Raw genomic sequence first — 21811 nt, forward strand, 5'->3', positions numbered from 1 at the left:
TAATTTTAAAAAGAATTGGGATATACTATTTAATTTTAAAATTAATTACTAATATATATATATATATATATATAATTTGGTCTTGATTAAATATGATAAAAATAAAAAATAATAGCATAATGGAAATAGATTTGGCCTTTCTTAGGAATAGTATTGCTTAGATATATATTGTTTATTTGTTTTGGTTGGGAAAATACCATATATGAGCAAATTTAGGATATTTAGTTAAGTTTCTAATTAATGGTCTAACATAAATTTTTGTATGGTAGATAAAAAGCAGGACCCTAATTTAATAAATTAAATGGGTCTGTCGCTAGTGTTAAGTCTGGCATTGCAATTTCTACAAAAAATTGACCACAAAATTTGAATTTTACCACCAATTTAATTATCTAATACCAAACGTCCACCCGTAAACTCACAAAATCAACAACTATATTTTTATTACAAATATCAAATATTGTATTGCACAATTAATAAATATTATGTGCGTAGTGAACAACTATATTTTTATTACAAATATCAAATATTGTATTGCACAATTAATAAATATTATGTGCGTAGTGCATACGAACCACTAGTTGGAACAATATAATAGAGTTCATTTGTATAATTATAAACAGTGATGGAAGAAACGTACATGTTTGATTTGTGCAGGATGTGGGGTTGGAGTGAGTGGGTTGGATACAGAAGATGGGTCAGTGAGCCAGGAGCTGTTTCTCCTTTGGTAGGGACATTTATCACCAATTAATGGGCCTCCCATATCATAGTCCTAGATGCATCTTTTCGGTTCATCTATAATATTAAAAGAGAATCATTTTAAAAATTTTGATTGTTGAACCTATTTATTAACTATTTATTATATTTTGATTCTACTTTTATTTTTTCTCTAACGATATAAGTACTTTACATAATTTAAATGAACTCATTTATTACTCTCCATAATCTATTATATAATTACTCAAAACCCCCAAGAATATAGGACATATGACTCTAACATGTTAAACATGTATAACATTTTAAGTGATTTAGAAGTTAAAAGCCTTAATGTCAAGTATTCAAATATGAAACATTGATTTAATTAATTACATGCAATCAATTATTAAGATTTGATCTTACATTCTTATACATGAATTAAATGATTACTCTTATTATAAAAACAAAATCAAATGGGTCTAAACCGGTTAGAAATTTAAATGGAATTAGTCAAAAATACTTGTTTAAATAGGACATGATTCTTTATTTTACAAATTCTAACAATGCATATGATACGTTTTCATCGAATTTTCACAAATTTAAAATATCTCGCGCTTTAAATATCGAATAATTTGGGTTGTTTGGGTAAAAATATAGGATAATTCAATTTTTAATATTTGAATAAAAATATTGGGGTAATTTTTTTTTTGCGTAATTTTGTTTATAAATAGTATCTTAGGATATTTGGTTATTTAGAAACTAAATATAGTTAATATTGGTAGGTATATAATTTATATTTTAAAATTTCAAGTACTCATTTGGGTTTTGGTTCGGTTTATATTCTTCAGTTCCAGATATATATATAAGATATGCTTGGTTATTTATGAAATTCAGTTTAATTTTAGTTTTTTTTTGTTTGGTAAGGTTCAGTTCACCTGGATAAATGTGTCCACACCTATACATTATTTTATATAAAATTTACTTAGAAGAATTTATTTAATTTCGAAAATAGACTAGTGCTTTCTAATTGTTGGTCAAAATCTAGTTTCTAGTTAAAATATAGCGTGATATTTTTTAATTTGTTTTAGTGATGAAGACGAGAAAAAACTGGACGGCATCAAAATTACCCAATACTAGCAGTGTCATATGAATTAATTTTGGTGACAATAAAATAAATATTATAAATAAATCTATCTTTTATAAATAATAATTTTTTAAAAAATAATAATTTTGGTAATAATACAATAAATATTATGAATAAATCTATCTTTTATAAATTTATATATTTTAAAAAAAAATTCTAATGAGTGCATCAAGAGCATAAAACAATATATCATTACACTATTTTTGAAATTACAAATTTACGAAAGAAAACTTCACTTTTAATCTGTCAATGAGCAGACATCAACTGATATTGTTTTTTTTGTAATATACTGAGTTATTTTGTATTTTTTTTAAAATTGAATTACTCTTATAACTAAATTAATTTAGTAATTTAGCAATTTACCAAAATTTTGCAGGATTAGACTTTTTCAAAGCTAACATTACTTCACATGAAGTCTCCATATATGTAACATGAAGTCTACAGAGTGTGACCAGAAGTCTGATCAGGTTAATTTTGTAATTGATCATGTTTGATTTTATACAAGTACACTTTGGATGAAATTTACTCTCAGAACTAGGGGTATAATTAAAGTCTCTGATAAATTAAGTGCAAACTTTGGGTGAATTATGTCTGCTCGGTTTTTGAAAATAGTAAAAGTCATCAAAATTATGCTTATTAGTATATTTCTGGTTAAATTTTTGACATTTTTGTCAATTGCGAAAGTGACATAAGCATACTTCTTGTAAAACCTCAGAACTTCAATGATAAATAAGAAGATTTCAGGTGAAGCCTGCTATGAAAAATTCAAATTCATATGAAGTTTGAGTTAAATGCAAAATTGACTTGGCTTTACGTTTACTCAATTTTTTTTGTTTCAAAGAGAATTTCTACATAATAGTCAATTTCAAAACTAACACTTGCATTGAATAAGAGATTTCACATGAAGCCTTCATCGCGAAACAGATCTAAAAAATTCGAAATCATTTGAATAATTACGTAGATCTAGTGAGAGTTCGTATTTAGCTTCTCTAAGCACCCAAAACTTATAATTTAAGATGAATGAAAGATAATCGGTCATTAATAAACAAGAATCATCAAACTTGAGGAAGTTCAATGAAAATGTTATTTTGAAACAAAAATTGGGATTTTTTTTAAATGAAATAATAGAGGAAAGGTAAGATAAATGAGTTTTGTGTGAAATAATGAGAGAAGATGTAAAATTTAAATTAAAAAGCATTTATAGCTTGGTTTTTGGTTATGCTAGTTGTTGATATTTATAATAATTATATTTTGTTATTAAATTAATATGGTGAAGATGTTTGAGGCATATTCATGGATTTTGTAAAATATATAATGACATTTCATAAATAATTAATATGCTAGGGTGAAAATTTTGAAAGTTCGTAAAGAAAAATAAAAAGCTAGGTTTGTATTTTATCAGGAATTTATGGTCATTAAAAAACAAAAAAAAAATATTATTTCATGCAGATTAAGAAATCAGACAAAAAACCAAGAAATATTAAATTGACAATCCAATGCAACACCAAAATCGCATAAATGAAACCAATACATAAAGATTTTTTTTTCTCCACTTCAGTCATTTTTAGAACGAATGAGAAAACACCTGGTCAAGAAAAAAAAAAACTTAGCAAATATAAAGTTAAATCGAGTTCAAACTTTTTGACACCTAATTTTAAAAATCTGTAAATAATCATAATAAATTGAATAAAACTATACGAATTAATCTAAATAAGTTAGCAATTAACTGAATATAATAAAGTTCTTAAACCATAAACGAAAATAATATGATGGAAAGGATTGATTTTCATCATAACAAAATTTTGAATTTATGTTTTCATAGCGAAAACACACCAAACCATTATCATTTTTTGTCAATAAACAAAATTTATAGAATTAAGATTGTACAAACGCATTTTTTTGCTTACAATAATGCATACTTATCACTTATAAAGCATTTAGATAAATAATTTAACAAATATATAAAATACTGATATAAGAATTCAGAAAGATAATGTATTTACAGAGATAAAAATAATGTGAAAATTTTCTGTTGACCATGCTTTAACGGGTTATTTGCTTCTCCAAGAATCTCTTGAAAATGATATATATATATGTATATATATTTAACCAAAAAATATATATTGACCAGATGTTTTGAAATATATTAGTTTGAATGCATTTGTCTTTGCATCCACCATTTGATTATTTTTTTAATATGTAAATTCCGATGATCATCCAACCTAAATAAATTTATCGACTTAAGAATATGCGTATAGATTTTAAAGCTTCTCGCTGTTCAGGAAATGATATATGATATCTTGAAACAGAGGAACCTACGGATCCACAATCACATCACCAACACCCCCATTGCTTGTCTCTAAGGATATCAACCACCAAATTTTGAACTCTAGTGCTGGGAAGCGGGTCGGATCCACCCGCTGGACCATCCCACAGCAGGTTGGCACTTAATTTTTCAAAAAAAAATTGACTCGCATAACCCACAAATAAAATATAGTAGATCTGTATTTGCTCCGTTTGAGTTTGCGGGTTATCCATGGTTATCTGCGAATCATAATAATTAAACAAAAATTAACTTTAATATATTCTACTTTAAAAAATATTTTAATCATATGAATTGTATATTATTAAAATAAAAAAGCTTTTTTCTTAATAAATTAAGAAATATTTTTATTATATAATATTTAAATTAAAATTAGAAAAAATAATAAAAAACATATTTTTATTTAAATTTGACAGGTTTGTGGATATCCGTAGTTCTGAAATAGTCGACCTGCAACCGCTCCTAATCCTAAACATTCAATCCGTATCAACAATATATACAAAAAAAAATCTTTACCCATACCAATTCTGCAACGGGTCAAGCGGTCGGGACTCACAATTTTTAAACTAAATTTCCAGCCCTAATCACAGCTTGGAAGCACATGAAAGGAATCACGAGAATGATGTCGCTTTGGATCCGTTAGAAAATGACAATAAATCGTCTCATTTGCATTGTATACTAACAGTCCCAGCCAAGTGTAAATGGCTGCCTAAAGCAAAAATTAATATTGTACCTCAGTGGAGTCGGACCATGTACTTTAAACACAAGGAAGAACGGCACAACCACTAGACTACATACATTCTTTTCATATTTTTGATGCTCCTAGTGGCGTCTAAAGCCCTAGCTTTACCAGATTTAGATCAGGAGAGGCACTGTATACTGAGTGTAGAGTCTTGCGCTTTTGTTTCCTTGTTAGTAAGGACACTTGTATAATGACTCCTGTTTTTTCTTCTTTTTTTGTGAGGGAAACATTTTTGTTTTGGGAGCTTTATGTGACCTCTTTCTTCATCATTAATAAATTTAATATTTTTAGCCAAATATTTAATATTTTTAGCCAAATAAAAAGAACAAAAGTATAGATATTGCCACTGTTGATAGCTTAAGAAAACACATGATAAGTTGTAAACAAAACCAAACTAATTTGTATGTCAAAAAACAACGAAACTAATTCTTATGATTTATTTTTGTCTTTTTTGTTAAATATATACATCTTTTTCTTAAATATAATTTAAAATAAACAAAATTGTTTATTTAAGCTTAATTTTATGTTCAATTAAATCAAAATTTATATTAAAATATTAGTAAGTAAATAATAAAATCTAAAATAAAAATAATAAAATTTTATTTTTCAGTGTAATTTAAATATAAACATTTTATTATTGCACATGGTGCAGGAAAACACTTTGTAATGTATATTTTTCTTAGACTTATTCTTAGGTTCACCAACCAATAGGATTTCATTATTTCAAATTCGATATTTTAAAAAAGGAAACAAAATATTATCAAATTATATTATGTTTTTAAAATTAAAAGGTAAAAAGAAATAAATAAAAAATAGTAGTAATTAAAAATATATATATTTTTAACGTCGTCAGCAAAACACTAAACCCTAAAACCTAATCCCTAAACCCGAAATCTTTGGATAAACCCTAAACTCTTGGATAAATCCTAAACTCTAAATCAAAATCATTAAACACTAAAACACTCAAGAGTTTAGGATTTAGGATTAGGGTTTAGGATTTAGGGTTTAGTGTTTAGTGTTTTTTATTTAGAGTTTAAGATTTATCCAAAGGTTTAGGGTTTGGGATTTAAGGTTTAGGGATTAGGATTTAGGGTTTAGTGTTTTGCTGGTGACGTTAAAATATTTTTTTAAAATTTTTTTTTTCTGTAACTACTATATTTTTTTTTACTTTTAAAAAAAAATATAATATAACTTAACAATATTTTGTTTCGTTTTTTAAAAGATATCGAATTTGAAATAATGAAATCCTATTTGAAATAGGTTCAGTCTAAGAATAACTCTTTTTCTTATACAAAATGAACATGCACCCCTAAATTTCGTTTATCCAAACCAAGCGCTCCCGCACCTCTTGTTGAATCCTTGACTTGTAGGTCCATTACATTCCTTTTTTTTAACAACATATTACATTCTCATACCTACCCTAAAACATTACCTCAAAGGAACCCCTAAAGTTTCTCAAAGTTTTGAGTTGACCCCATAGTTAAACACTGACACCACATATCGAGCAGCCTTTTTATTCACATCCTAAATCTCCTCTCAGCAGCAATAACAAGAAGCCTTGCGACACCTTGTGTCCACATATCATACTCCCTCTGGCTCTTGCACTCGAATTCTACATCACCTCGCAGAACCGTCTTCAAACCGAAGTATCTCAGATCATCTCCTCCCTCTAGCAAATGTCGTCCTGGCCAGGCCGGGACATTCTTGATCACTTCAAGCACAATGTCTGAAGAAAATTGGAACATAGTTACATCGAAAGAGTCTTCAAGTTCACATTCAAAAGAACAAAAAAAAAGGTCAAAGATTGAGGGCCACTTTGATCTTATAAGTTACTTTAGTTAGACACAATTGCTTTTTTTTCTTCTTTTTTCTTCTCAAATCCCCAAATCCAAAGCAGACCCACATCAAATTTTTGAATTCTTTTTACCAGGGTTCACATTATAATTGACTCATTACCAGTAGATAGTGACAAAAAGTTAAAGCTTTCAACTTTGGAACTATGAGAGATACAGCCTAAAAAATAAAAAATAAACATTCTTTGTTTTAAACCCCATTAGAAGAATCATATTTAATGTCTTGGAAGGAGTTACATAAACCTCCTATCAATTTAAAAATCGTGTGTTAAGAAAAGAGATGTTATATGTAATAGAGTAAATATCTCTTACTCTTTTTCTTCTTGGTAAATGTTTTCCCAACATACTTGCTCTTCATCTTCAACATAACCTACAAGTTTAGTAATTAAAAAATCAGAATTGTTGACAAACAAAAAATCAGAATTAAATAAGATGATTCATTCTCAAAGAAGATGCTTAAGCAAAAGACAAAATGTGGATCCCATAACTTCATTATCATCATCATTGTCATAACGAATGCTTTTTTTTATTAGCTTTAGTTTTGTTTCTGCTTTCTCTTCTTTTCCTGCCATTTGAAATTATCTTTTTGTGTGTTTCATATAACAAAGTTCATATCCATGTGAAGTAAGCTAAAGATTCCCACTGATTTACAAATAATTTGACAATCTTTTTATCTTTTCACTAGATCAACGATAAAGTGAACAAGTTACGAGACACCGTAAGAATAAACCTTTACCTGATTCGTCTTGTTGATGTAAACAGAGACTATTTTCCAGTGGAGATCACCTGCAAAAGTAACAAAAAAGCATTAGATCACAAAAGAATCAAGAACTAAAACGTAAACAAAAATAAAAAGACGTGATAATTTTTGTTACCTTTGCGAGTACGTTTGAGAAGTTCACAACCTCTAGCGAGCCATTCTCGGCTACAAGTTCCCAAGAAATTATCTTCTTGTATAAGCTCCCCACTGTGACTACTACTTGAGCTTCCATTGCTACCATTATTAAGGTTGCTGCATCCTCCAGAAGTTGTGAGTCCTTTGTCCATTGGAATCACTGATGCAATGTTCCAAACTTCCTTCATGGCCCTTGCCTTTAGTGTTGCCACTCCTCTTAACGCTGCACCAAATATAGTCAAATTACCAAAACATTTACTTTGATCTCTGCATAAATTTCACTCTTAAGCTAAACCCTAAGATCAGTTATTATGTTTTATTCATCAAAATCAAAACTTTATCAAAACCCAAAATACAGATTCTTGAAGCTACTAAACCTGTGGCTGCACCGGCGGTGAGTGTCATGATATCACCGGCAGAGCGAACATTGACGGCGGAGCTAACAACATAGGCCAAATGCTCTCTTTCAGCTCCCATCACTTCAGCAGCCTCCACACACTGAGCAGCCACAAGAGTCGCGGCTGAAGCAACAGCCATGTCGGTTTTAGCCATCTGCTCATCCTTCCCGGCGCTCGAAGACGCGGCGGTGGCTGCTGCGATAGCGGCTACAGCTGCAGCCACACCGGCGACGGAGACAGCAGCGTGAATCTGAGCGTTGTGTGCTCGAGTCTCCTCTTTCTTCTTCTCCCTCCGGTCCTTAAGCCACCGTCCTACAGTCTTGGATTGTGTAGCTGTGGCGGTTATAGGTCCCGGAGTAGTCGCCGTTGAACGGAACTGGCAGTTTATGTTGTTCAGTGAACTGTTGTTTGCTCGAGTAAACTGCTGCTGCATAGTAATTCAAATTAGGGATTCGCCGGAAATGGATACAAACATCAATGAAGCAAAAACTAAAAAGGAATTGTCTTGGAAGCGTGATGAACAAGAAAAAGGCAAAAATATCAAATCTAGTAAAGGAGATTGCTTTCGACCAAAGTGTCACTAAAATAATAATAAAAATAAACAACCTATATTTGTTTCACAAAATAAATTAGTTTATTTAAAATGCTTATGTTAAAAAAATATTTTATATAAAAATATAAATATTAATTCAAATATTATTATTAAATATATAAATTAAATATAATTTAATAATTATAAAATTATTAAAATGCAGAATATAATTTGTTATACATTATCCACCAGTTAAATATGATCTCTAGGTATGCTTGAATATTATGAAATCCTATAAAATATGAAAACAATTTATGTTATACAATAAAAAATACTTATAACACAATTTCTATTATTAATTAAGGAGTTTATTTCAATAAATAGTTTTTTTTTTTTTTTGTCATTCAAGAAATAGTTGTACTTTTACCAAATATACTATTTATCTGAATATTTTTAATCCTCGGAAAGCCTAATGGAGAAAAACATGATCTCTGGGTATGGTTGGATAAAGAGAAAGGTGTGTTATTTCACTGTCTCTCATGTACCCAAATTGTCAGTGAGGCAGTAAAAACTGAAACATTTACATTGAGAGACACAAAAACAAAAGTTTCAGAATCTCAGAAAATGCTTTACTACTTAACGATAAACCCAACATTTCACCAAAATGTAAGTGTATATTATATAGTTAAATAGAGAAAATAAAAACCTTGATTTCGTCGGATTCTGGAGGAGGACTGTCGGTTAAAGAACCGTTGAGAGGACCACTACTACTATGTGAAAGCCGACCAGATGTTCTTGGTGACACTTCTTGCTGCAAAAAGATGATGAAGATGAGACAAAAGGAGAATCAAGAAAGAGATGATGACAAAATACAAGAACTTGTGATTATGTCTTATAGGGACCCAGAAAGTGAGTGTGTAGATAGATATATCTAATCATAATTTTTTCCCGTTCTTTTCTTGTTTGATTAATTATTATAATTATTGCGCGTGAATATACTTTCTCTAATAAATAAATTCATGAACAATTTGAGACTAGATTTGAGATATTTCTATAAAAAGACAGAAATCAAGAATCTGAGGACAAGAACAAAAAAGAAACTGAAAGAGATTATCTCTGTCAACTTCTCGCAAAAGTAAAAGTTGCTTAGTTTTGTCCGTAATTACTCTGTTCTTATCTAAAACAAACATAAAAAAAAAGATAGGGAGAAGAGACTCACAGATTGAGACAAGATACGATCCATCACCATTTGAGAAGTCTCTGAAGAAGCGAATGAGAAAGGGTTTCCGGAGACAAGTCCGCTCTCCTCCGTATCACCGTCTCCGAGTATGGGTTCTTCTTCGGTTTTGGAGAGGAGGATCTGAGGATCAGAAGGTGTTAAAGCCTTGGATACTTCGAGAGCTGAGGCGCTCCAGGAGCGAGCGAGGAACTCCATAGGCTCAAGCGGCGTCTCCGGTGGCCGGTAAACCGGATCGGGTCTCCATGTTGGAACCATGGATCTTTCCATTTTAGACAGAGAGTGAAGGAAGCGAGATAGTGGAAGGGGAGAGAGAGAGGGTGTGTGTGCTGGTTTGAAATGAGAGGTTGTCAATGGAGTGAAATTTATAGTGACAACAAAGCTATTTGATCACTATGCTTTTTTTCTGTCCGTTTTATTGCTTTTTCTTATTCTGTCTTGTCTCTCGCGCTCTCTCTCTCTCAGAAAATTAGCTAATTAGTAATTACCCTTTATTTTACTTGAAACAAAATTATTACCAAACTATCGAAAAATGTTTTTGTTTTATTTTAATTGGCCAATGTCTTTTCCTATGATCTGATAATATTAGAGATAAAGTGGAACTTATAACATTCCTAGTTAGCAAAGACGCAAGAAGACGAAATATGCTTAAAAACGAACGTCCCCCGAATCAAAGAATATTATATACAGAGAAAATCAAACCCAAGACACTAGATAAAACGGCTTGAATTAGGGGTGTTCAATCCGGATATCGGTTCGGTTTCGGTTCGTTTTTTTTGGTTTTTCAGTATTTCGGTTAGTAAAATATAACTACCATTCTAAATCCATATTTACTTCGGTTTGGTTCGGTTTATATACCGTCGGTTTTCGGTTTATTCGGTTTTATACCAAAAAACATAATTCTTTATTTTGGGATCATATTATATGAATTTTAGAGTCTTGTTGTCAACACATTCATTTATTAAAAATATTATAAGTTTAAATAAAAGAACAAAAATAAAAAATGTTTCTATCATCTAATAAAATAATCAAATCTATAATTAAAATCAAATCTCAAAATTTTGATAATAAAAATAAAAAACAAAAAATAAAACAGAAACACGAAGCGCAAAAAATAAGTTATTATATTCTTTCATATTTAGCATTTATCAAAGTCATGTTTCTTCTATTAAACACGAAACTCTATTCGTCTATAGATAATAAAAAAATTGTGAAGAATTTCCACTAATTGTTATCATCAAATTTATAATCTTTATTTCAATTTAGTCAATGCTAAATTAAAGCAAAAAGATCAAAAGAAGACTAAGAAAATAAGAAGCATGTTTGCGATGAATTGTTATTTAATTATAGTTCAAGTGTTTTACAAGTCAGGACTATTTTATTACTGTAAAAAATATGGTAATAGTTATTAGCAAAAAAATTAACTTATGATTTTCATACGTTGTTATAAAATATATACATATTTACATGTTTCTATTTTTTGATCGGTTTTATTCGGTTTATTCGGTTTTATCGGTTATATACCGAACCATATCCAAATCCTACGGTTTTTTAAAATCATATCCATTCGGTTTGTATGGTATATACCAAATCCAAATCATATTATCTATTTCGGTTCGATTCGGTTCGGTACGGTTCGGTTTTGCCATATTGAACAGCCCTAGCTTGAATCCTAAACCACCAGAATAAACTTCACATCAACATAATTTTCTAACTTCTATAAGAGAGCTCACTAAAAATGCCTTCAGCCAAACACCGGTAAACCACTTCTTCATAGAACAAAGAGGAAACTCCTAGGAACCAAGCAACCAGAACTCTGTGTGTTTGTTAGAGCAGGTTTAACCCTGTATCTTATTGGTGTATCTTAGTGTAACTAAGATTAAAAATAAATGAGAAAGCATGATTTTAGGAAGACACGCTTCCTAATTAGGAGAAAAAAGATATGTATATTGTTGGACACCTGTCAAACCGTGAGTGGGTAGATGAGAAAGTGAAGCGGTCTCGCCTCTTTCTCTCTGTCTCTCTTCTCACCTTCTCTGGTTTCTCTCTGCAATGGGAGATTTTCGTTTCTCTCTATCGACAGCGACTTCTCCTCCGATCGGTGGCTCTCTGGTTTCTGTCTCTCTCTCGGTGGCTCTCGGTTTCTCTCTCTCTCGATGGCTGTCGTCGGCTACCTCTCTTTCGGTGTCTCTCTCGACACTTCTCTGGTTTCTCTCTCTCGACGACGACTTCTCTTTCCATCGGTGGATCTCTGGTTTCTCTCTCTCTCTCGGTGGCTCTTCCCTCGACGACGATAGAACTCCCTCTTGGTGTCTCTCCTCGAAGGTAAAGCCATTGTTGTGTTCTTCAATTATGCATGTATTTAGATTATGCATGTTCTTCTTCTGATCAATTTTGCATGTTTTTTTGATTTGTTTGCCTTTTCGATTCTGTATCTCGGTTGGTCTCAAGCACGACGGCGAGGGACGGACAACTATCTCGGTGGCTCTCCTCCGATCGAAAGGTAAAGCTTCTGATTCATGTTGTTCGATTTTGAAGATTTTGATTTGTTTGTGGTGTTCGATTCTGTCTGTAGATTCTATATGTTTTGTGTTAGGATGGATGGATCAATTTCGAATTGTTTGTTGCAAGTTGGTTTAAAATGTGTCTTGATTTATTTTATCTTCCTGTCTTTGTTTGGTCAGATGGATGTATAAATTTTAAAGTTGGTTTGCAATGCGAATGATGAAGGGAATTAACCAAGTGCAAGGTCTGCAACAAGCCCTTCAAGGTCATGCGAATTAATGCAATACATGTTAGCAATTACTCTTTGTTCTGTCTCTCTTGTGTGTTATGGTAACTGAATTGATTTAGCTTCTGCTTTGAATCGAACCGAGTGTAATTAATGTTATGGTTAGCTTTAGTTAATGGTTAGGTAGAAATGAATGGTGTAGTGATGAATGTGTTAGCTAGATGTCAACTCGGTTTGGTTGTGTGTTCAATGCTTAGATAGTTCTCTTCAATCTATAGAAAAATATTCATCATCCTCTTCTTTGAATTCATTTCAAACCGTGTTTCCTCCTCTCACTTCCTCACTCTTTCCTTCTCCTCTATCTTTCTTGATCGTGTTTTGGAGATGGATTCCAATCCATTTACGCATACAGGAAACTTTGTTGATCTACTTCATAGTCAACAAAGTATTTCTTTTCCTAACTATGAAGATATCTCGACTCAGTCTTCATCTCAACTTCATTCTGTTGGGTTGTGCCAATGTTGGTGAGAAGCGGGAACGAAAGACGTGGACTCCTACTGATGATATTCTACTGATCAGCTCGTGGCTCAACACGAGCAATTATCCAATTGTTTCCAACGAGCAAAAATCAAGCAACTTCTGGAAGAGAGTTGCAGCCTATTTTGCAGCAAGTCCGAAGGCAGCTGGGTCCGAGGAGAGAACGGATAATAATTGTAAGCAGCGTTGGCACAAGATGAACGACTTGGTCTGCAAATTCTGTGGCGCGTACGAAGCTGCAACTAGGGAGAGAAGCAGTGGTTGCAATGAGAATGATGTCCTCAAAAGAGCTCATGAGATTTTCTTCAATAACCATAAGAAGAAATTCACTTTGGAGCATGCTTGGAAGGAATTGCGAAACGACCAGAAGTGGTGTGAAGTGTCAAGTGCTAAAAAGGCAGGAACCTCTAGGAAAAGGAAGTGTGAAGACGGTGCAGACTCATCGGCCTCTCAACCATCTGAGAACAAGCGTCCCGCGGGTGTTAAAGCATCAAAGGCCGCTGGGAAGAAGACTATGAGTGAAGAGAATTCAGTGAATCGGTTTCAAAGTATGTGGGACATTAAACAGAAGGAGTTGGAAGTGAAGGAAAGGTTGTCGAAGATGAGTATACTTGACTCTCTTATTGCAAAGAAAGAACCTCTAGCTGACTATGAAGAAGCCCTCAAGAAGAAGTTCATCAGTGACTGAATGTTTAATTAGTGTAAGTGTAACTCTGTTTCTTGGTCTTGTTAATACTGTGGTTATTGTTCTTGGTCTTATAACTGCTTGGTAGTTTTGTTAACTCGGTCTGTCTTTCTTGTTAACACGTTTTCTTGTGTGTACTTGCTTTCAGGTGAAGACAAGGTGAAGACAGTGTCACGGAGTGGAGCAATCAGAGTCACTGCCTTTGTAGTATTTGGAGTCTTGTGTCACGTTGTCTCTGTTTCAAGACAGTATCACGGAGTGGAGCAATCAGAGTCGATCAGTTTGTAGTATTTGGAGTCTTGTGTCACGTTTTGACATTATGTCTTGGAGTCATTTGTTTTGGAGTCTTGTGTCACGCTTGTTTGTAGTTGTACTTGGACAAGTCTGTTTGGAATCTTGTGTCACGATGTAATATATTATCAGTCTTGTTGCAGTTGTCACGGATTGTAAACTCTTGTTGTTCACTTTTAAAATTTCAGTCTATATAAAGTCTTGTTGTTCACTTCTCACCATTGACACAAGACAGAAACTCTTCTCTCTTTCTCACCATTCAAACTCAAGGCAATTTTTTTTCTATCCTTTTCACCATTCAAACTCAACCCAATCTCATTCTATCCTTTTAACCATTCAAACTCAAACCAATCTCATTCTCTCCTTCTCACGATTATAACTCAAGGCCTCACGAATTCTCTCCTTCCCACCTCACCATTCAAAGAAGATCAAGCCAAAAAAAAAAAATAGCATCATCTTCTCATAACACATTTGATGGATCAATGGATGATGCTTTTGATCAATATTTTGATCAATATTATGATCAAGCGTTCGAGAATTTCTCCAATAACATTGCTGATCAAGAAAAATAAAACCGCGAGCTTACATCGAAAGAAATCGTGAAGAAGGCGATTTACGTTTATGGCATGATTATTTCAGCGACACTCCAACATATCCTCCAAATCTATTTCGACGATGATTTTGAATGAACAAACATTTGTTCATGCATATTGTTCATTGACTCTCCAATGAAGTTCAATTCTTTCAACCAAAAAAAAATGCTCTCGGAAGGGCCAGTCTCTCTCCACTTCAAAAGTGTACAGCAGCCATTCATCTCTTGGCATATGGCAATGTGGCTGATGCGGTCGACGAATACCTCCGGCTCGGTTCAACTACAACTCGGTCATGTTTGGAACATTTTGTGGACGGAATAATTTCCTTATTCGGCGAAGAGTACCTGAGGAGACCAACACCTGCTGATCTTCAATGCTTACTTGATATTGGCGAATATCGTGGATTTCCCGGGATGATAGGAAGCATCGATTGTATGCATTGGGAGTGGAAGAATTATTCCACCGCTTGGAAAGGGCAATATACTCGGGGTTCGGGTAAACCAACAATTGCTTTAGAGGCGGTTGCTTCATATGATCTCTGGATATGAAATGCGTTTTTTGGACCCCCAGGTACCTTAAATGATATCAATGTTCTTGATCGCTCACCTGTTTTTGATGACATAATAAATGGTGAAGCTCCGCAAGTCACATACTATGTCAATGGAAGAGAGTATCATTTGGCTTACTATCTCACTGATGGTATTTTTCCGAAATGGGCAACTTTTATCCAATCAATTCCATTACCACAAGGCCCGCAAGCAGTTTTATTTGCTCAACGTCAAGAAGCTGTCCGAAAAGATGTCGAGCGTGCTTTTGGAGTCCTGCAAGCCCGCTTTGCCATTGTCAAAAATCCAGCACTTTTTTGGGATAAAGTCAAAATTGAAAAGATTATGAGAGCTTGTATCATACTCCATAATATGATAGTAGAAGACGAACGAGATGGATACACTCAGTTTGACGTTTCAGATTTCCAAGAAGCTGAAGACAACGGAAGTTCACATGTCGATCTCACGTATTCTACAAATATGCCTTCAAATATCGCTAATATGATGAGTGCTCGAACTAGAATTAGTGATAGACAAATGCATCAACAACTGAAAGCTGATTTGGTTGAACATATATGGCGTAAATTTGGACGTGCTGAAGACAACAACTGAGTTTGTTTTTTTTTCGTTTAATTTAGTAATCTTTGTTTTTATGTTTTTTTTTAAGTTCTATGTTTAAAATGTTATCTTTGTAATGTTTAATTAATTAAAAAAATTTCCTTTTTAAAAAAAATTATTATTATTTTATAAATGAAGAATCATTAAATAAGATACAACCATTGGAGGCCCAAAATCATAGTGGTTCTTAAGTGTGTATCTTAATTGCTTTTAATTAGTTAAATAATGATTAGGATACCCATATGAGTATATGGGTTAATCTTGCTCTTATGTTCCTATTTTTTTTTTGGAATAAGTTCTTGGATTAATTGGCATCTATGCCTCTAAACTGACCCCTAATTGGCTAATACATATTTTAGATGATACATCAATTATTAACAACCTACAATAACGATTGTTACATGCTACATGTGTTGTTTTATTTGTTAACTTATTTTTTAGCAACAAACTTATCTGTTACATGATAAATTATATATTATATATCTGTTACTAATTACTAATACTGAATTTTAAAGAATGTATCACCTAACTTGGTAATCAAATAAGTATCTTAACAGATACTATAGTGTTAACTTTTTTGACTTATATCATATTTCTATAAATATATGATAGTATATCATACCAGAAAATAGTAATACATGATTTCTAACTGTGAATCAAAGTCATATGAGAATTACTAACCTTCATCATCAATAGAATTACTAAAATGAATTTTGTCGGTTTTATCAAGATTTGGTGTTAAATCATCTTTGGTTTTCGTTGGAACATCAAAAAATTGGCATCCAAAATTTTATGTATCTATATTGAAAAATGATAAATCAACAAATATATTCAAGGAAAAAAAAGAAATGAAGAAAAAGAAATGAAGAAAAAAGAACAAAGAGAATCGGAAAAAAAAGAAAGAGGATGAGATTAAGAAGAAAGCGAGAGAATCAGAATGAATTTTGGAGGGAAAGAGAATGTAAGAAGGGTGTAAATGTCAAACCGGAACCAAATTATAAAAAAAGTTGTCTTTGTGTCAACTCATAGGTAAGTCACTAATTTAGGTCTCTATTAAAGGTAATCAGCTAATTCACCCTAAGTTCTTTTTACCTTGTAACCCAAATAGACTATGTATCGAAACTTATGCTTCCCCAATGCATATAGCATATATAGAAAATTAAGTAATAGTTTAGCGAAATAAAGATCTTAATTATATGATTAATCATAGAGGGTGGAAAACACACAAATTTGATCATAAAACTAAATTCTGTATTGTAAAAACAACTGCAAAGTTGAAATGTTTTTGTCTACTTGTTTGTTGCATTCTGTTTGGAATGTAGGAGTCAGAAGAAACATGGTTCAGTTCAATAGTTTATTGTTTTTGTCATGTCTCATTTGAAGAACTATTGCTTTTTTTCCAGCTGGAAATCGAATGAGGACCATTTATAAATTATATTGCTTTAGCTAATTAGGGACCCTTTAGTTTATAATAGAATGATAGAAAACTAATTAGAAATATACTCGTTTTGCTCTTTTTTTGTTGTAATGGTTAACGCAGACTGTTCAACGGTTTCTAGAGTAAACTTTTCGGAAGTGATCTCTTCCAAAATATCTTTAACCAAAGAAAAAAATATTTTTATCCGGAGAATTTTTATCGTGTAGGCAACGCAAGTGACTGCAGGAAATCATTTCGATTGTTAAAAAGTACGAAACAAGATAATCTTGATATCAAGTCCAACCAGATTCGGTTTGGACTTCATCACTGATTTCTCTTTTAATCGTATTTGTAAGATTATATTTTATGTCGGGTTAAATTGTTTTTCAAAAGTTTGTTTTGACTTTGTTGATGCGATGTATCATATCAACTGTTATATTATTGTCTTCGATAGACAATATTGAATAAATAAATCTTTAGATAAAGAAAGAAAACTAATTGGGTTGTAATGACAACGATAATGCATGTAATAATTCATATAATAAATTAATCACCCGGGGACAAATGAAAGAGCCTTTTCAATCGAAAGGATGTATATACACATAAACTTTAAACTGAATTTGAAAAGATTGTTTGAGGTTTAGATAATGGTTTAGATAATCGAGGGCCTAAATGAGAATGGACATCTCAACTTTCTTATCTTTCCTGAGTAAACCTACAAATAGGATGGAAGAGAAAGCTTTTCTCGATTAATATTGATACTAGGATAAGACCTGCGCCTTGCGCAGGGTGAGTTTATTTATATATATATTATCGATAGTTTTTTTTATATATGTGATCATTTTATTTATATATATAAAATATTTTTTGTTGTTATTATATAATTTTTTTCTGATGGATCGGATCAATTTTTATTAAAAATAATGGAACAAAACTATAATTAATACATCATGGGTTGATCAGATTGGACATTAAACAAATTATAACATAAAAACCTTATTTTTTTCATTGAACACATTCTTGAAAAAAGTGAACAGTATTGTTTTCACAGTTGAATTATTTTGACTTTTATCTTCCATATGGTTTTGAAAGCTTTCAAATCAACCATCGAATTGATACATGTCATTTTAATGTTTTTAGTCGTATAATTAAGGAAAACTTACATTTTTGTAATTTCAAGTCGTTTTAAAAAATTCAAAATATAACATCTAAGAAAAAATCTAACATATAAGAAAAATCTAACATACAAGGTGTCCTCATTTTTGTATTTTAAAGTCGTTTTAAAAAAAAAATAACATATAAGGTTTCCTCATTTTTGTAATTTAAAGTCATTTTAAAAAATTCAAAATATTACATATAAAAAAAAATCTAATTTTTTATTATATGGTTAATGTGATTGTTTATTTTTTTTAATAATATAAAATTAAACAAAATGAAGGAGGATGCAAAAATTGTTATCAAATCTTTATTATTCATAATCATTAATTGTCATATATATGTAAATCATATTAGGTAATTTCGTAGCTTTTATTTAGAGAACGAATACACACTTCTTATATTTTAGGTTAATATAATGTTCTCTAGTGGACATTAAACAAATTATGACATAAAAACCTTATTTTTTTCATCGAACACATTCTTGAAAAAAGTGAATAGTATTGTTTTCACAGTTGAATTATTTTGACTTTTAACTTACATATGGTTTTGAAAGCTTTCAAATCAACCATCGAAATGATACATGTCATTTTAATGTTTTTAGTCGTATACTTAAGGAAAACTTACATTTTTGTAATTTAAAGTTGTTTTAAAAAATTCAAAATATAACATATAAGAAAAAATCTAACATATAAAGTGTCCTCATTTTTGTATTTTAAAGTCGTTTTAAAAAAAAAATAACATATAAGGTTTCCTCATTTTTGTAATTTAAAGTCATTTTAAAAAATTCAAAATATAACATATAAGAAAAAATCTAATTTTTTATTATATGGTTAATGTGATTGTTTATTTTTTTAATAATATAAAATTAAACAAAAATGAAGAAGGATGCAAAAATGGTTATCAAATCTTTATTATTCATAATCATTAATTGTCATATATATGTAAATCATATTAGGTAATTCTGTAGCTTTTATTTAAGGAAAGAATACACACTTCTTATATTTTAGGTTAATATAATGTTCTCTAGTGGACATTAAACAAAATATGACATAAAAACCTTATTTTTTCCAGCGAACACATTCTTGAACAAAGTGAACAGTATTGTTTTCACAGTTGAATTATTTTGACTTTTATCTTCCATATGGTTTTGAAAGCTTTCAAATCAACCATCGAATTGATACATGTCATTTTAATGTTTTTAGTCGTATACTTAAGGAAAACTTACATTTTTGTAATTTAAAGTCTTTTTAAAAAAATTCAAAATATAACATATAAGAAAATTCTAACATATAAGAAAAATATAACATATATGGTGTCCTCATTTTTGTATTTTAAAGTCGTTTAAAAAAATATAACATATAAAGGTTTCCTCATTTTTGTAATTTAAAGTCATTTTAAAAAATTCAAAATATAACATATAAGAAAAAATCTAATTTTTTTTATTATATGGTTAATGTGATTGTTTAAGTTTTTTTAATAATATAAATTTAAACAAAAATGAAGAAGGATGCAAATTTTTTTATCAAATCTTTATTATTCATAATCATTAATTCCCGTATATATGTAAATCATATTAGGTAATTCCGTAGCTTTTATTTAAGGAAATAATACACACTTCATATATTTTAGGTTAATATAATGTTCTTTAGTGTTATATAATTATGGAATAATGTAACACCATTAGATTAAACTATACTTTATATTAAATGCTTTATAATTCTTTGAAATGAAATTTAGAAGGCATTTAGAGTGCCACCTAGGATTTGAGGTTTTTTTTTAATTAATACAAAATTAAGGTTCTAATTTTTCAAATGCTTCTCAATTAATATATAGGGGATATCAGCTACTACTTGGAGTATATTAGATATTGGATCGATTGATATTTTCCTAGACTTTGATTTGGTTCAGACTATTATCGTTGGCAATACAAGTAATTATCTGGACAACTAGTACCAGTCTCACGTTATATATATGGTTCGTACCTAGTTAAATATATTTTGTTGACAATTAAAAGTTCATAATTTTAATATGCTGTTTACAAACTAACAAGCCTATACATGATTACTGGGACAAGTACTGAACCACCTCCTTTAACACGGTAACCACCTCTAATATAAAAAGGAGATGTATATTTACTTGTTCAATATTCTGTTTTTTCAGCCACAGCTCAGTAAGTTTATTCACGTTGTGAGTAGCAAAAGATGTTGCTTTTTAGATTCTATAATTAAGAGAGTTCATGCTTATTCAGGGTCAAGCATGTAATGTTGACAGCATCTCTGCTAGTATGTGGTGCAATAAGGATGACTTGACTGTGTGATACGATATCAGAATCTGGAGACTGGAAGCCTGAGCTTCCTTTGCTTGTGCTCAGGGCCGCTGCTGCCAAAGCATTACCTCCACCACTGGTTCCTATCGAAACAGGGAGCAGGTAATGAGCTGAAGGGTGGTGTATATATAGTGTATTTTTAAGATAAAATATAGATCTGATGGTACGATTGAGCGCTATAAAGCTCGTCTTGTGGTGTTAGGAAATCATCAGGAGGAAGGGATCAATTACACCAAGACTTTTTCACATGTGGCAAGGATGACAATAGTTCATTGTTTCTTGATATTGCAGTGAAGGAGGATCATGAAGTCCATCAAATGGACGTTCACAATGAATTTTGTCATCGTGATCTTTATGAAGAAGTGTAAAAGAAATTACACCCAGGTTTTAAAACGAATGGAGAAAATCGAGTATGTCGATTACAAAAATCACTATATAGACTAAAGCAAGCCACAGTCATATTATTCACTTTTCATCGACGTGCTTATGGTTTTAAACAAAAACAATACGATTAATCACTTTTCATCGACTACAAGAATGGAGTTAGACTTCGTATACTGGTTTATGTTGATGATATAATAATATCTGGCACCTAACATGAAGTGATTCAGACATTTAAAAACTTCTTCGCGGTTTGTTTTCACATGAAAGATCTGGGAGCTATATATGAAGTACTTTCTTGGGTTATAAGTAGCACGCAGTTCATCAGGCATTTATCTTTGCAAACAAAAGTAAGCTACTGCTAACAGAAGTATGACTCTTTGGATGTCGCCTTGCAGGATCTCCTATTGACCAAAATCATCAACTGAGTATTGCAGATGGAAAATTTCATGCGGATCTAGAAACATATCGAAGACTCGTGGAACGTTTGATTTATTTGTCTGCCACTCGACTTGATCTAACATATTGGATCCAGAGTGTGTGAAAAAACCCTAGCCGTCAAGGTACCTCTCTCTCTCTCTCTCTCTCTCTCTCTCTCTCTCTCTACATAGCCGTGCCAGAGCCGAGTCGCTGGAGCATCACCAGAGAGCCACCGCGGGAAGCTGCCGGTCATCCATCTCCTCTAGCCGAGTGTCATGTAGTGTTCATGCTC

General features: G+C 31.4%; 2 protein-coding genes across 5 annotated transcripts; one reads left to right on the forward strand and one right to left on the reverse strand.

The window, feature by feature from the left end:
* Positions 1-6170: 6170 nt before the first annotated feature.
* On the reverse strand, positions 6171-10468 carry LOC106412041 (VAN3-binding protein-like). 3 transcript variants are annotated; one of them, XM_048765962.1, is made up of 7 exons: positions 9800-10468; positions 9287-9391; positions 8028-8469; positions 7631-7873; positions 7492-7541; positions 7068-7125; positions 6171-6628 (listed from the first exon to the last, which is right to left on the reverse strand). In XM_048765962.1, exons 1-7 carry the CDS (start codon positions 10085-10087, stop codon positions 6420-6422), a joined length of 1395 nt encoding a protein of 464 aa, XP_048621919.1. In that variant the 5' UTR covers positions 10088-10468; the 3' UTR covers positions 6171-6419. The 3 variants fall into 3 exon arrangements, with proteins under 3 accessions (XP_048621919.1, XP_048621918.1, XP_048621917.1); XM_048765961.1 differs by having other exon boundaries at positions 8028-8472; XM_048765960.1 differs by having other exon boundaries at positions 8028-8475.
* Positions 10469-11464: 996 nt separating this feature from the next.
* Positions 11465-18075, forward strand: LOC111208930 (glutathione S-transferase T3-like). Of its 2 annotated transcripts, XR_007327883.1 has the most exons (3): positions 11465-12320; positions 12502-13786; positions 13919-18075. XR_007327883.1 is itself a non-coding variant. In XM_022708592.2 (2 exons), exon 1 carries the CDS (start codon positions 13012-13014, stop codon positions 13771-13773), a length of 762 nt encoding a protein of 253 aa, XP_022564313.2. In that variant the 5' UTR covers positions 12778-13011; the 3' UTR covers positions 13774-13786; positions 13919-18075. The 2 variants fall into 2 exon arrangements, 1 of the variants encoding a protein (XP_022564313.2); XM_022708592.2 differs by lacking the exon at positions 11465-12320 and having other exon boundaries at positions 12778-13786.
* Positions 18076-21811: the final 3736 nt, after the last annotated feature.

This window comes from Brassica napus, chromosome C8, assembly GCF_020379485.1.
Source record: "Brassica napus cultivar Da-Ae chromosome C8, Da-Ae, whole genome shotgun sequence".
Classification (NCBI taxonomy): Eukaryota; Viridiplantae; Streptophyta; class Magnoliopsida; order Brassicales; family Brassicaceae; genus Brassica; species Brassica napus.